The 15,991-nt window shown below is 40.8% G+C and overlaps 2 protein-coding genes and 1 non-coding gene across 3 annotated transcripts in view; 2 read left to right on the forward strand and 1 right to left on the reverse strand.

Annotated features, from left to right (window-relative positions):
• The first annotated feature begins 4,647 nt into the window (after positions 1-4,647).
• The window catches only part of HACD2 (3-hydroxyacyl-CoA dehydratase 2), a 91,383-nt gene continuing 80,039 nt past the window's right edge, over positions 4,648-15,991 (forward strand). The window contains exons 1-2 of the mRNA XM_063099908.1: positions 4,648-4,811; positions 7,956-8,073. Coding sequence (XP_062955978.1) covers positions 4,648-4,811; positions 7,956-8,073 — 282 coding nt within the window. The remainder of the gene's footprint in view (positions 4,812-7,955; positions 8,074-15,991) is intronic.
• TRNAV-GAC (transfer RNA valine (anticodon GAC)) lies at positions 9,275-9,348 on the reverse strand. Its single transcript has one exon. It is a non-coding gene; the product is annotated as a tRNA-Val (tRNA).
• Positions 11,705-12,275, forward strand: LOC134388557 (large ribosomal subunit protein eL21). Its single transcript, XM_063111683.1, has one exon. The coding sequence runs from the start codon at positions 11,739-11,741 to the stop codon at positions 12,219-12,221; it is 483 nt and encodes a 160-aa protein (XP_062967753.1). The 5' UTR covers positions 11,705-11,738; the 3' UTR covers positions 12,222-12,275.

The raw sequence follows: 15,991 nt of genomic DNA on the forward strand, positions 1-15,991 counted from the left end.
CCTCACCAGTTCTAGTAAGAAGGGGAACTACATCCCCCCAAACTCAATTCATGCAGTTTGGGTGAAGCTACCCCTCTTCCCACTATGGGTATATTACAAAGACCCAGCCAATCAGCATATTTTATCCCATTTGGCCACAATAATTGGCTCAGTGATGGGCATGTGACTCAAGCCAAACTAAGGAGATTCATTTCCAGGACTTTTGTTGGGATAAATGGGAAAGAGACACAATCTTTGTTTAGGCACTGCTAGATTAAGCAAAAGGAACGTATTGACTCACTGACGAGAAAGAATGGTGAGATGACTCATAAAACTGAAGGAAAAGTAGCAGGTGCCAGGCCTTAAGGCTCAAGGCTCCCAAGACACACATTCCCTCTCATGTCTGCTCAATTTCTTTCTATCAACAATATCTCTCCACATGGAAGGGAAGATGGTTTCCAGGAGCCTTAGGATTACATCACTTTATCTTTAACAATTCCAGCAAAAAGACAAACACTACATGCCAGCATCCATATATCAATTTCACAGAAGGACTCTGATGAGCTCCACTTGTGTTGTCAGAGTGCTAAATCTTGAAATAATTATTTTTGCTAGTGAAACTATGATTGATCCAGACTATCCTGTTGCCAGGTGGTGATTCAGACAATGAGGGAGAAACACACAAACACAAACTCAAAAAACCACCACTAACAAGAAAATACCACTGTTCCTGTCTTATAAAACTAGTAATCTAGTGGGGGAGAGAAAATTGCATGAATGAATATAAAATTGCCATGGTGCATGTAATGAGAAGTACATGGAGACCATAGCACAGAGAATGACTCATTCTGGAAGTACAGGGAAACTTCCCTTGAGAAAGTGACTGCAAAATTTAGATCAGGAGGAGAAAGGTAGGGAGTAGCATGTGCAAAATCCCTAAGGCAGAAGGGAGCATTGCTCACTGGAAGAACTAAGATAAAACCAGTATGACTGGGGAGAGCGTGGTGTGAAGTGAGACTGAAGAGGGAGGTAGGGGCCAGAACATGAAAATTTCCGTAGGCCACACTAAATATTTTACACTTAATTTTTAAGTGCCATTAAAAGCCATGTAAATGCTTTAAGGGGGTGGGGTAGGGAAAGACAGAAGACACAAGCAAAGTTGTATTTGGAAAAGATCACTGACTGTTGTCAAAAGACAAAATTACAACAAGTTTAAAGATCTTGATTGGCTTTGTGTTTCTAGAATCAGGCAACACTTCGTTTCATAAGATAGAATAAGTGTTCCAATGAATCAAGCAGAGGAAGTTGGCTTTACAGAAAGAAAAAGGGCTGAAAAGAGCAAAAAGTGGATTGGTCATTTCAAAGTTACTTCCCTTGTAAGACAAGAACAAGGAAACAGAACAATAGAGAAATAATTGATTGGTTAACATCAGGTTCCTTCAGGTTATCTTTTGTGTAAGGATTAAAGAGAGAGGGAACTGCATCATCATCCAATTGAACCTGGCCTGTTTGGGCAATTAAGCTGTTCTCTCTTTCCTGATTTCTTGGAAGATCAGACAACACCTCAGTTCTGGTTGGTGATATGGAACCTCAACATGAGTGACCTGATTTTGATTTTTAGTCTAGTCTGTTGGGACCTAGTGCAGGAGCTTGGTCCAAACAATGACCTCCTATAATTTTTATTTAATACTATACTGTAGAGAACAATTTGGAGCTGGGCCTGAGTAACTTCAGGAAGATACATTGAGTCTTAAATTGATTTGCAATTGTCAGAGCCTCATGCACTCCTACTTTCCCATTAAGTAGATTACACTGGGGAAAAAAATCAATTACATGAATGAAAGAAGCTTTTAAATGAAAGATAATTTGTTTTGAAAAATGTTTCACTTTTTCTTTTGCAAAAAATTTTTTTTCTCTGATTACAATACTGAAAGTTCTCAGAATCAAAATGTGTTAAAACCCTAACACTTGTGTTAAAATCCTAACAAATGGAGCAAGAGAAGCATAAGCCAGGGAAGGTTCTCAGGCACATATGCCTGATAACAAGAACTATCACAAAAGACTGCAAAAACCACAATCTTGCACAAATGCCACCATAACCATACACAGAAAATACTTCTCCAATGACATTTGTCTAGCAACTGCCTGTCCAACCTTGGACTGACATCACCTTTGTTATTGATCCTTATAGCCAAAGATAATAGACTCAAAATAATTTATGAAATCCTCCTCATTCTGCCTTTCAAAACTCACCCTTACCCCAATCTTGAATACACACATAGTTTACTATGGCACACATATTCCTATTGCAATAACCATTGCTGAATAAATATCATTTTCTTTTAGAGAGTCTCCCTCTCTGTTATTTAGGTTAATACAATTTGCAATTTGGGCTTACCAATTTGCTCTTTAAAGAAGTCAGGAGAATAAGGCAACAAAATCTCTCTACAATCTGTGAAGGTAGTAAAGTATTGAGACCCCAACAATTGTTCAGTTCCTACCTCACAATCTCTCCAAGACTCAGGCTTTAAATACCATCACCCTGATGACTCTCAATTTATATCTCTAGCCCATACTTCTTCTCTGAAGAAGTCTAAATTTTTCTACTCAACTTCCCCATTTGGATGTCTAATAAGCATTTCAAATTCAACAGGTAAAAAACAAAATTCCTGACTTCTGCCTTCATAATTGCTTCTTCTACGAGTCAGTTATTCCAAGTTGCTCTCAATGCCTCTTTTACCTCATACTTCACATCTAATATATCCACAAATTTTATGAGTTCTACTTCTAAACGATGCCCAGTATTCAATTCAGTTTTCATCACCTCAGTCACTACCACTCTGGCTCAAACCACTATAACTATGGCCTGAATTATTGTAATAACTTCCTAACTGATATCACTTTTCACCAACTAATATGTATTTATTTTCATCTGGCTCCCTCCATATATCCTTTGGAAGACCAAAGGCATTGCCTCTTTCATTTAGCGCTGTGTATTGCTTTGCTTCCCATGGATTTGTCACCCCTTTTCCCCTGGGTGACAGAGCCACAAAGGATTACTCAAAGCCCATCTCTTCCAAGCAGTGAGAAGCCCTGAAGGGGTTAATCTCCCAAACCCTCAAGAGAGAGGCATTCCTTCCATTTGGGAAATTAACCACAGATTGGGGTTCTTGCCCCACCTTTATTCTCCAGATCAGGAAGTTACAGGAAAAGAACATAGATGGGGTTATAGTTTAACAATAGAGGCTGGTAGCAACAGTGAAATAAGCAAAGTGATATTCCATAATGCAATTTGCAACAAGTTAAGTCGATCCACCAACAAAAGCTTGATCTTAGCAAACATTCTCTCTCCTTACAGCAATTTCCCAGTATCTTTATATATCAACCAGCAACCTGTCTGTCCTCTGAGCCAGCACCCTTGCTGTGCTACAATTCTTTATCTTACAACAGAGACTAGCCTGGGGAAAAATTTCCTGTCTTTTGCAAGGTTAACATTTTATATGTACTTTTAAGAAGTTAGGCTAAACCTGAAACTGCAAGAAACTAGGCCCTGTGAAATATATTTGCTTTATAAACGTAAGTATACTCCACACCCTGAACCCCAGGAGACACTCCATAAACGCTTGTTGGAATGAATGCATAAATATTTCATACCACTACATTTTCAGTATTTCATTTCATGAGATGCATGAGTGTGTGAAAATTGACAGTAGGGAAACCCTAGCACAAAGCAATGAATGGAAAGGGGTTAAGCCGGTTGAAGCAGTTTCCTCAAGCTGTTCCAGTTTGCCTCAGTGGGCAGGTTTTCCCTCTAAGCCAACATTCTGCTATTTTTGACCACTGTGGGTATAAATCTTCTCCCTTACTCTGCACCTCACACTCAACCTACCACCTAATCGCGTGTCTTCCTCCTGCCCTACGACGGGCCAGCCCACGCGGTTTCGGGCTGGAAAATGCACTTGAACACCCTCCCAGCTCTCACAGACGATGTTGCCTCCTGGGCCACGCGGGATTCTCTACTCAATTAGTAACTTAAAATCAAAACGCAGGGAAGAAACAGAGTCTGAACCTGCAACCTGTCTACCGGTTAAGAAGCAGAGCGCACCCGGCACAAGGGATGGTCCCTTCGGCCTCTGGGGTTCATGGGAAGCGAAGTCGGCGTCAATCGCCCTGATCCAAAATGGCAGAATACTCGGGCGACTGTATATAGGTGTGAAGATAGAGCCATTGGGAGAAGCCAAGAGGAGAAGGGAGAATGAAAACATAGTTGACCGAATAGGGAGACGGAGGTTACAGAAAAGCGAATATCCAAGCACGACGAAGCATGCAGCTGGCAGAAACAGCGTTCCTGGCGGGGGTGACCACAAGCCACACTGACCTAATCCAAGATGGCGCCGGAGGTTGTTACCAGAGGCGCACGAGGCGGAGATTACCCTGATCCAAAATGGCAGTGGCGGCAGAGGCGCGCCGAGGGGCGGGAGCGCCAGGAGCGTCTTTGCCCTCACCCAATATGGCGGCCGCCGTGGGCGCTGTCCCGGCTCCGCCCTACGGTCCGGCTCCGCCCTGCGGTCCGGCCCCGCCTCTCCCTCTTCTCTCTCTCCGCCCCCTCGCCTTGCCGAGTCCGGGCGGAGGTGCTCGCGCAAGGAGAGTGGGCGCCGGGCACTTGACATGGCGGCAGCGGCGGCGACTGCTGCGACGAAGGGGAATGGAGGCGGGGGCGGCGGCGGCGGCCGGGCCGGGGCCGGAGAAGCCAGCGGCACGCGGAAGAAGAAGGGCCCGGGGCCTCTGGCCACAGCGTACCTGGTCATCTACAATGTGGTGATGACTGCGGGGTGAGGCTGGGGCTCGGGGAGGCGAGGAGCGAGCCTGGCCGGGGAGGGAGCTCTGGGGCCAGCGGCGAGCAGAGAAGCCCCGGCGGGCGGTGTCCGGAACCGGCACCTGGCCGCTGAGGGCGGCCGAGAGCTGAGTCGGCCCCGGTGCCTACCCGCGAGCGCCAGCCTGCGCGGGGGGCCGAGCCAAGTTGACAGGCACCGGGGCGCGGGAGATGCGGGATGCAGGGGGGCGCGGGGAAGGCTGCCCAGGCGTGGCTCCGGAGGGCCTTGGAGGACGGGTGGGCTGGCCACAGGTGCCGGTATAGGGGGCGGTGTGCCGGACCGCCCTGCAGCGCAGAGGACAGCCCAGGCGGCAAGTCACGAACGGTGAGCTGTTCCAGCCGAGGGGAGTGGAGGGAGCCGTGGCTGCAGAGTGACCATTCATTTAGGCGGCAGTTTTCAAAATCCTGACTGAGCTTTCATTTGAAAGGTATTGGAAAAGCGTTCAAAGTTTTTGACCAGTGACATGAGCAGCTGTGCTTTAGATCAATTTAGACTTTTTAGGATGGATTCATGGTGGAAACTGGGAAGTGGAAGGCAGAGTTACTGGTGAGACCCTCAGGTTTTATCCCTCCTCATTTCAGTCCATCCCTTATCACAGCGGGTTTTTAGTTTTAGTTCTGACACTAATCAGCTGTGTGACTTTGGATAAATCACTTTATTTCTCTGGACCTCAGTTTCTTCATCTGTAAAAGTAAAGAGTTGGGCTAGGTGATCTTCAGGTTCCTCTAAGTTCTACAATTCTTTGATCCCATGGTTTTGGTGAGGAGGATCTCAGGATCAGACTATTTGTTACATATTTTTAAATTGTATTCATTTGTAAAAAAAAAAATTCCCTAACGTTTTATTATGGAAAATTTCAAACATACAGAAAAGTTGAAAGAATTGTATGGTTAACATCCAGTTTTATTTATTTTAAAGATAGGTAGTACATTAGCAGGGTTCAATATTCAAAATATACACAAGAGCATACAGTGAAAATCTTTCTTCCCACTCTTTCCTTCCACCCAGAACCCCTCCCTGAAGACAACTAATTTTGTGTATCCTTAAGATGCTAATATAAGCAAATATGTATGTACACCACCCCATCCCTTAAAAAAAAAAAACAATACAGATGCTAATATATATTTACAGTTTAGCACCTTGCTTTTTTCATGAAAAATATATACGTATATATCCTGGGAGGATCATAGGCTTATTGCTTGTATTAGAAATGGTAGGTGTTGGGGGGGGGGGGGAAGAAGATATAACAACCACAACTACTTGAATTTGATACGACAAGCAAACAGAAAGGACGTTGTTGGGGGGGAGGGAGAAGGGAGGGAGGTTTTGGTGATGGGGAGCAATAATCAGCCACAATGTATATCGACAAAATAAAACTTAAAAAAAATAAATAAATAAAATAAAATTAAAAAAAAAAAAAAAGAAATGGTAGGTGTTGAAACCTAGGCTCAGAGAAGTTGTACATCTTTCTTTTGTTTTTTTGGCAGCTGACCAGTGTGGGGATCCCAACCATTGACGTTGGTGTTACAAGGCTGCACTCTAACCCACTGAGCAACCAGCGAGCCCCTGGGCTCAGAGAATTTGTGACTGCTTGACTTGCTTGAGATCATAGAACTTGTTAGCAGTTCTGGGTCTAGAACCCATTTCTCTTGACTCAGGCCAAAAGAACTATTACAAATAAAAGTTTTCTTTATCACATAAATGGTCACATAGATTGATTTTGAAAGAACATTCAGGAATCTGTGTGTGTGTGTTATTTATATATAAAATTCTTGTGTTAGCAAGGGCATTAATGACAGCATTGTACTGGAGAAGGAATTTAAGGTACATTGGGGAAGAAGAAAAGAAGTCTTTTTTCCTGGATAATGAACATAGAGAATGGGGTGGAGGGTAAGGATTGGTGTCTTAAAACAGGAAGAGAAATTGGGATTCTGAGAGCTAAGTAAGCTTTTTTCCTAGGCTGCTAATGCTGAACCATTTACACCATTAAGAAATTCATTTCTTCTTTTACAAACTCTTATTTGATGTGCCATTTAGTAGTTTTCTAGAAGTAACATAGACCGCATACCCCATTCCCTAGCTGAGATTGTACATTTAGATAAATCTATTACTGCCTTCCAGGAGACATACCTTAACAATAAAAGTCAATTGGTTTCATTACGGAACTTAAATAAATGTCAAACCCTGTAATTTTTTATTTTTGAGAACAGTGGAACAGAAATATAACATTCATAGCTGTATGCCTATGTGCTTCCCTGTTTTTTGTGTTTTGTGTTGGTCTGGCTTTCTTTCCTGAGTTATTTTGGGAAATTCAGCTAAAACAAACTTTTTATTCTTAAAAAACCAACCTTTTATTATTATTTCATATGTAATTTTAAAACGATAAATTTTAAGGTATAAGGCTGGCAGGTTAGCTCAGTTGGTTGGAGCACACTGTTATAACACCAAGGTTGAGGGTTCAGATCCCCATACTGGCCAGCTGCCAAAAAAAAAAGGGTATGAGTAAGTTCCTGTGAGATACTTTTTTTAAAAAAAAATAAATTCTCTGGAAATTTTTATTTCTTTTTTTTTTTTTTTTTATTGGCGGGTGGTTGGTATGGGGACCCGTAAGATGCTTAAAAATAACTTAAAACATCGTATCCCTTTACCATCCAGCTGCCAAAAAAGAAAAAAACAAAACAAAACCTTCTCTCCACTCTGTTGTTTTTAAAGACCCTTTAAAAGCACAGGCCATTTAAAAATTTTCCTTTAACTGGCTTTTTTTCTCATCTTAGACTTACTGGCACCTCATTTAGTTGCACAAGGACTATTTTAGGTTATTCCTTTCATTTTGGCCTTGTTCTCAACAGGCAGGGTTGCCAGAAAACCAGGCGCCAGGTAGGTGAGGTGCCACCACAGCTGTGCTAAACGTTCTTGGTAGGTGCTATTGGTGGTGTACCATTTCTATGCATTTCAACTTGGCGTTTGAGAGCCATGGTTGATAAATGCAGGATACTGATTCTTGAGGTCACCTTTTGCAAAATCTGTTATTACCACATCTTTCTATTACCTTAAAGCCTACTTACCCTCTTTTTTCCTGATTGCTCTTTTCTCTTTTATTAGGTGGCTGGTTATAGCAGTTGGTCTGGTCAGAGCATACCTGGCTACGGGTAGTTACCATAGCCTTTATTATTCAATTGAAAAGCCTTTGAAATTCTTCCAGACTGGAGCCTTATTGGAGGTAGGTTTGAGATTATTTATTATTGATTTCAGTTGTTACAAATTTAAAAACATGCTTTAAATTTTGGAATTTTGCCTCCTAGCATACTATAATGTTGATACCTAGACTGTCTTTTTGACTTTCTAGATAGGTAAAATCTCATTTAACTTGTATTATCTGGAATATATTTTATATTAAATTTTTATTGGAAACCCAATGAAACAAGCTTATATTAGGATTAAAAAAAAATTGTAGGGACATCCTACAGAAGCACTGGCAAACTCAGATACAGATTGAATATCCCTTATCCAAAATGCTTGGGACCATATAACAACCACAACTACTTGAAGTTGATACGACAAGCAAACAGAAAGGACATTGTTGGGGGGGAGGGGGGGAGGGAGAAGGGAGGGAGGTTTTGGTGATGGGGAGCAATAATCAGCCACAATGTATATCTCTGACAAAATAAAACTTAAAAAAAAAAAAAAAAAAAAATGCTTGGGACCAGAAGTGTTTCAGATTTCAGATTTTTTTCCAAATTTGGAATAGTTGCATTATGCTTACTCGTTTAGCATCCCTAATCCAAAAATTCGAAATCCAAAATGTTCCAGTAAGCATTTCCTTTGAGTGTCATGTCAGTGCTCAAAAAGTTTTGGATTTTGGAGCATTTCAGATTTCAGATTTTCAGAAGAGGGGTACTCAACCTGTACATTTAGGGGCCATCTAACAGAAACAGTGAAGTTGGTGGGTGTAAGTTCTTAGGATGATAGAAGAGACAGTAGAGTCTGTTTAAAGGCATACAAATTAAAACAAGAAAAAATTTTTTTTTTTTTTTTTTGTCTTTTTTGTGACCGGCACTCAGCCAGTGAGTGCACCGGCCATTCCTATATAGGATCCGAACCCGCGGCGGGAGCGTCGCCGCGCTGCTAGCGCAGCACGCTACCGAGTGCGCCACGGGCTCGGACCCAAGAAAAAATTTTTTAACAAAACTTTATTGATATCCCTGTATTAAGGGCAGTGTCTATCTAGTCCTCTCTCCTGGGGTAAGTATAGGTTAGGATTTTTGAGTTGTGACAGAAACTCAATTCAAACTATTTTAAGCCAAAAAGGAATTTACTGGCTTTTATAGTTGATAAAGATACAGGGCTAACTTGCAGAATCAAAGGAACCAGCTCAGGAATGAGAACCAAGGATTTTTTTTTTTTTTTTTTTTTTTGACAGCTGGCCAGTACAAGAATTGAACCCTGTACCTTGGCATTGTCAGTACCACATTCTAACCAACTGAGCTAACCAGCCAGCTGAGAACCAAGGATTTGACATTGCCAGAATCTCTTTCTATCCGTCATCTCTGCTTATCTCTATTTCTCTTTGAATGTTGGTTTTAGGCTCTCCTACTATAGACAGCCTTCTCCACATGGTGGGAAAGAGGGAGGGAGTTTATCTTTCTCAGCATCTGTGTCACACACAGTTCTAGGAAAGGATTCTGGTTGGCCCTACTTAGAACAGCATAAACATGATTTGAGATACTTGATTAGCCAGGCTTAGGACCCATGCCCATCCTTCTGACCAAGGGACTACGTACTTTTTTAATGGAAAAGGGAGAATGAGGATAGCTTTGGGGACACAAAATCAATAGCTACCATAGTTCGTTATGGTGAAAACCCATCAGGTTTCAGAGAAGATTTGGTGTTCAGTTTCATTTCACTTAGCCTCCAGGACAAGCTCATCATGACATTTATACCTCAGTGGCAATTTTTAAAACTCTGAATTATGGACACCAAGGTCAAAGGTTAAGATCCCCTTACTGGCCAGCCACCAAAAAAAAAAAAAAAATCTGAATTATGGAATGATATTTACGAAAAAATTATTTACCTCTGTGAAATGAGATGTCATACCTCTGCCTCTCACTCTCACTTTTGAAAGCAGAAAGTTGTAGTCTTTTTGTTTTTTTCTGTTAGAAAGCAGAGGGATTTCAGTGCTGTCCATACTTGTACGTTTTAGGTGGGTGGTATGATGAAATGAGCTTCCAGCTGGAAGTCTGAGTACCCTTATTCTAAGTATGCTGGTTTCACCAACGTACTCTTTGAATTTGTTAGTTCTTATCCACCTCATTTTCTCTTTTGTAAAATAATTGGCTTAGAGTAGGTTTCTAAAGTCCGTTTGTGCCCTATCAGTTTCGAGCCTGAGGAAACCTTACCATATCCTACTGTGAGCCATTTTTTAAACCTAGAGGCTTGAATTTTTTTGAAAGGTGCAGTAGTAAATAAGTAGTACTTTGTCTCTTAGAGGTTTGGCAAACACAGTTCCCTCAAGCTACAGAGAGGCAAATTTGGGGTCAAGGCCATCAGAAACTGCCCCAGTGCTTGGTACAGTAGGGAGTTATACCCAATTGGAATACTTCAGTGATTGAAAGGGGATTTTATCTCTCTAAGACTTTGTAATATTTAGAAGTTTTTAAAAATTTTAAGTATATCTTAGGAAAGATAGGATGTTAAACAGTGTGATACAAAATCCACTCAGGAACCAAGTCTTAGACTTTGAAGGATTAGCATTTATCCCTATAGAATTTCTAATAGGGATTTAAGAAAATATTTTGGATTTTTGGATTTATCTCTGTTATCCCCACTAAGAACCAATTAGGTGACAAATCTTGGATTTGATTTTGGGAAAAGGACTGTGCAAGGAAGTGAAGACTTTCAGGAATACTCAGGGAATTAACATTGCAGAGGTCAGTGGTGGCAGTAACCCCTCAGACTGAGCGATAGAACAAGTTGCTAAAACTACATTTTCTGTGCAGTCAGTTAAGGAGTGTTTCATCACCCACCCAGCCTGCGCTGTATGATAATTGTGTGTGTGCAGTGTTTTTTAATTACGCGTAAGTTATCCTTAGGGGAATTACTAGTGCTTGACAATATATCCTGCTTACAGGAGGAGAAAATGAATCCAGGGAAGTCAGCTACTCATTTATATGTATGCTGAATGTTATTCTGTAGTAGGTTCTGTGGGAGTTTGCTTAAAAAAGAAATAGAAGTTACAGGTTCTCAAGAAACTTCTAATCTTCTTAGGAAAATATAACACTTTGCTTTTTAAAAGACTTAAAAACACTTACCAAGCAAGTGCATATGGGCATATAGTAGTGTAAAACGAAAAGAAGCTTCCTTTCTGAGGAAATGATTTTTCACAAAATGGTACAAAGAGATATTAAGTTGGTCATATAGTGATATTGCTTTTTTAAAAAATGGACAGAAATCCTAATTTTTTTCTACATACTCATTCAAGAATGTCTTGAGTATTTTTACAGATAATTTTCCAAATTATTCCACAGGTGGTTATTTATTTACTTATTTAGGCAGCTGTTGGGTATGGGGATCCTAACCCTTGACAACCAATTGAGCTAACAGGCCAGCCCCCACAGGTGGTAATTTAAATAAGTATGTGTTTGGGTAGTGGGTGCTCTGGAGATTGAGCCCTTGATAATAAGGGGCTTAAAAACTTATTGAATAGATGATTATGTTAGGATTCTGGACTCAAGAGAGCAGAAACCTCCTCAGCTAACTTAAACAGAAGAAGGATTTATTAGACGTATATAGGGTGTCCTGTGGAATCCAAGGGCAGGGATGCAGCTGGGCCTTAGGAATGGCTTGGGCCTTTCGGCCGGAACCGCCATCTTCCAGTAATTCGCCAAAATGACGAACACAAAGGGAAAGAGGAGAGGCACCCGATATATGTTTTCTAGGCCTTTTAGAAAACATGGAGTTGTTCCTTTGGCCACATACATGCGAATCTACAAGAAAGGTGATATTGTAGACATCAAGGGAATGGGAACTGTTCAAAAAGGAATGCCCCACAAATGTTATCATGGTAAAACTGGAAGAGTCTACAATGTTACCCAGCATGCTGTTGGCATTGTTGTAAACAAACAGGTTAAGGGCAAGATTCTTGCCAAGAGAATTAATGTGCGTATTGAGCATATTAAGCACTCTAAAAGCCGAGACAGTTTCCTCAAACGCGTGAAGGAAAATGATCAGAAAAAGAAGGAAGCAAAAGAGAAAGGAACCTGGGTTCAACTGAAGCGCCAGCCTGCTCCACCCAGAGAAGCCCACTTTGTGAGAACCAATGGCAAGGAGCCTGAGCTGTTGGAACCTATTCCCTATGAATTCATGGCATAATGGATGTAAAAATATATAAAATAAAAGGTCAAGACCGCCGTACTATAAAAAAAAAAAAAAAAAAAAAAAAAAAAAAGGAATGGCTTGGAATCAGGGGCAGCAGCACCGGAAGGAACCTGGGAGTTCTTGCTCCAACTCTTATCTCTGCTATTCATGCACGCTCTGTCCCTCTTTCTTTGATTCATTCATCTCCTCTTACAGACTAGTTTTCTCAATTTCTTAGTCTACATGGCAGATAATGGTAATAGCAGAAAGCTTCTGAGATTGTGGCTCCTGCAATCAAGAGAGCAGCTAGCTGGAAACAGAATCTTACTCCCAATTCCACATTCCCAGTGAGAGGCCTATTGGTCCACCTTAAATCAGGTGGTCATTACTGGACCAATCACCAGTAGACAGGAGTAAGGTCATATTAACCATACAGAAGGATTGGAGGGAAGGGGCATTTTCTAGAAAAAGTGTTACTAGCTGGAAAGCCCAAGGAGTATTTGCCAAAGTACTCACAAGACACACAATACAAGGAAGATTATAATGTATGAGATGATTTATAAATTGGCAAAAAGTAAAATGCTGATAATCAGTGCTGTAGGCCAAGAGATCAGTGTGTGATTAATGTATCTTGAGTTGAACCTTGAGTAATCTTGAGAACTAACATAGGTAACAAAAATATATTTTAAAAATGTCATTCATGGATTTAAAAAATGTGGTATATTGATACCATAAAAGTGAATGAATTACTGGTACATGTTTTACCTGGATGAACCTTGAAAACATGCTATGTGAGAGAAGGCAGAAACAAAAAGTCACAAACTGTATGATTACATTTATATGAAATGTCCAGAATAGGCAAATTCTAGAGACAGAAAGTAAACTAGTAGTTGCCAGGGGCTGTGTGGAAGAGAGAATGGGGAATGACTGCCAAATAGGTACAGAATTTCTTTTTAAGGTGATGAAAATGTTCTTGAAATAGATACTGGCGATGGCTGTTCAACCTTCTGAACATACTAAAAACCACTGAATTATACACTTTAAGAGGGTGAGTTTTGTGGTATATGAATTATATCTCAGTGTTTAAAAAGTGCTATTCAGGGCCGGCCCGTGGCTCACTCGGGAGAGTGCGGTGCTGATAACACCAAGGCCCCGGGTTCGGATCCCATATACGGATGGCCGGTTTGCTCACTGGCTGAGCGTGGTGCTCACAACACCAAGCCAAGGGTTAAGATCCCCTTACCGGTCATCTTTTAAAAAAATAAAATAAAAAAAAAAAATAAAAAAAAAATAAAAAGTGCTATTCATCTATAATGAGCTGTGGATAAGTTTTCTTGTTACTTCATTGTTTTTGGATCCATGGTATTCATTGATAAGGCAGACTCTATCTTTCCAGCTTTGTTAAGGAGAGTTAAAGATTAGAAATTAGGGATGGCCAGTTAGCTCAGTTGGTTACAGTGTGGTGTTATAACACCAAGGTCAAGGGTTTGGATCCTCGTACTGCCCACCTACCAAAAAAAAAATTTTCAATGTGTGGGTCGATGCTGCATTATGGCAGTTTAAAATTATTTCTGAGAGAATTTCAGTATCTAAATTTCTTCGTTTAATAGCTGCCACCAGAAGTGCCCCAGGCTCCCGAGCTGGGGTGGTGGGGACTAGGGCTTTAGCCACACACCCCTGACATCTGCACCCAGCCTGGCAATGACCAAGCCACCACTGGAACCCCCCTGGTCTCCCCTGTGGGTATGAGGGGGGTGCCACAGGCCTCAGCCTCACCCCTCCTTCTTCCTCCTTCCATCCTATTTCCCCTTTCCCTTCCCGTTTCCCCTCTCCCCCTCCCTCCCAACTGCTTCACAATAACATCATAGAATGTAAAAAAAAAAAATTAATAAATAAATTTAAATAAATAAATAAATATCTTTGGTTGACATAGACTGTAATTATAGCAAAGACACTTTGAAATGATTGGCTATACCTATGTGGTTGACAGTGAAGATTCAAAAGGGTTAAGGATTGCTCTGCGAAGACATTAATTGTTAAGACTGACACAGACCATCTTCAACATATGTTCATCACTGTGTACATCATTTACCTACCACTGTCCATCTAGGAATGCCTAATGGAACACAGGAACTCCCTTTCCTTTTTCTCTTCCAGATCCTTCTACTGCTTAGAACCCCCTTATCTGCCAAAAGGAAAAAACAACCCAATCTCATTTCTGATCTTTTTCTAGAGTTGATCTAGGACCACGTCTGAAACAGCAGAACTGGTTCTGGAGAAGCAGTGAGAGAGAGCAGACAGCTTTTGTTATGTCTTCTAAGCCCACTCTACTTTCTCAGCCCCATGTCTGTATTCTGCTCTGACTCTTCATGCCTCACCTCATAATGCTCTTCAGATCTTTTAATGAAATAGTCAGGAAACTGAATGTGGATATTTCTCTAAAACATAGCAAAGTCTTAAGAACTTTTAGTGTCCTTAAGAAGAAGACGGCTCCCATCTTGACTCCCTGCCAGTTTTTCTGTGTTTATGGCTCAACCGTGGCACAATTTTTTTCCCGTGGAGATCTTAGTTAGGTCCTGTGGTGTTATTAATACAGTACTATGCTTCAGGCACATTATAGGTTAAGTTTGCTTTTGTGAACTGGTCTGGGGACATAACGATCATAATATTTTCCTCCCTGTGGAAACATGCTGATTTCTCAATAATAATCTTAAAAAAAAAAACTTTTAAAACACAAGCTATATGCACGTTAGACTACTTTTATTCTGAAAATTCATTTTGAGAAAACAGACCTCTAAAAGAGACTTCCAAAAAGCTAGCAGAACAAGTCTAACACAAATAAGAATGACAGCTAATACTGGAAAAACCAGCTTCAAAAACAGTGTGAAAACCAAAGGAAAAATCAAACTTGAGTATAATTAAGAAGTGTCACAACATTAAAAGGGAAGGAGCCTGTAGGAAACAGGAACCCACCCACATAGGCCTCAGTGCCTGACAACTCAAGCAAATGCAGGCAAATTGATGTGGTATTCATGGAGGTGAGATAGCTAATGACTGTGGAAAGCAATGTGTTGAAATTAAAAAACAAAATCTAAAAATATTAGTTGTGGCAGTACAGGGCAGGAAGGAGGCCATGGTGCAGAGAAATAGGTGATACTGAAGATTCAAGAAAGGCTGGAGTTCCCAGTCACAGTCTGAGATAAAATAAATTACAGAGTAGAAACTGTTGGGGAATTTTCATAGTTCACCATTTGAAATGTGAAAAGACCATTACAAAATATGGAGTGACGGGCACATCAGAGATATCTGTTGGATTAGCTAATGGGTACATGATTAGCTGAATAACAGGAAATATATATAACAGTAGAGAAACTTAACAGACTAATAATAATGCAATAGAACCAATGTATGTAGAAAACTGATTGAGGGTATACAAGCTTACAAAAAGTAAGACTGCCAGAAGAAGTAGAAGAGGTTGTAATGTATAATTCATGAAGAACCAGGGAGAAAAATTACTGAACACTTTTCTGAACTGAAAGGCCATCTCAGTACGGTTACTGAGAGTATATGGAGTTCCACAAGAAAAAAGCCCTTCCCTTGCTGTGCACCTGTTTGTTTAGTTTTTAAACTTAAAGAGAAGGTAAATAATTTTTGGCAGAAAAGAGATTTTAAAATGTACCAGTAAAAACAACTTGGGACCTTGGACTCTGAAGAAGAAATTCACATGAAGCTAAGAGAAAGCATTAGTTTCTGGATAATAGACCATGCAGTTTTCTATAGATGGA

This window comes from Cynocephalus volans, chromosome 1, assembly GCF_027409185.1.
Source record: "Cynocephalus volans isolate mCynVol1 chromosome 1, mCynVol1.pri, whole genome shotgun sequence".
NCBI lineage: Eukaryota > Metazoa > Chordata > Mammalia > Dermoptera > Cynocephalidae > Cynocephalus > Cynocephalus volans.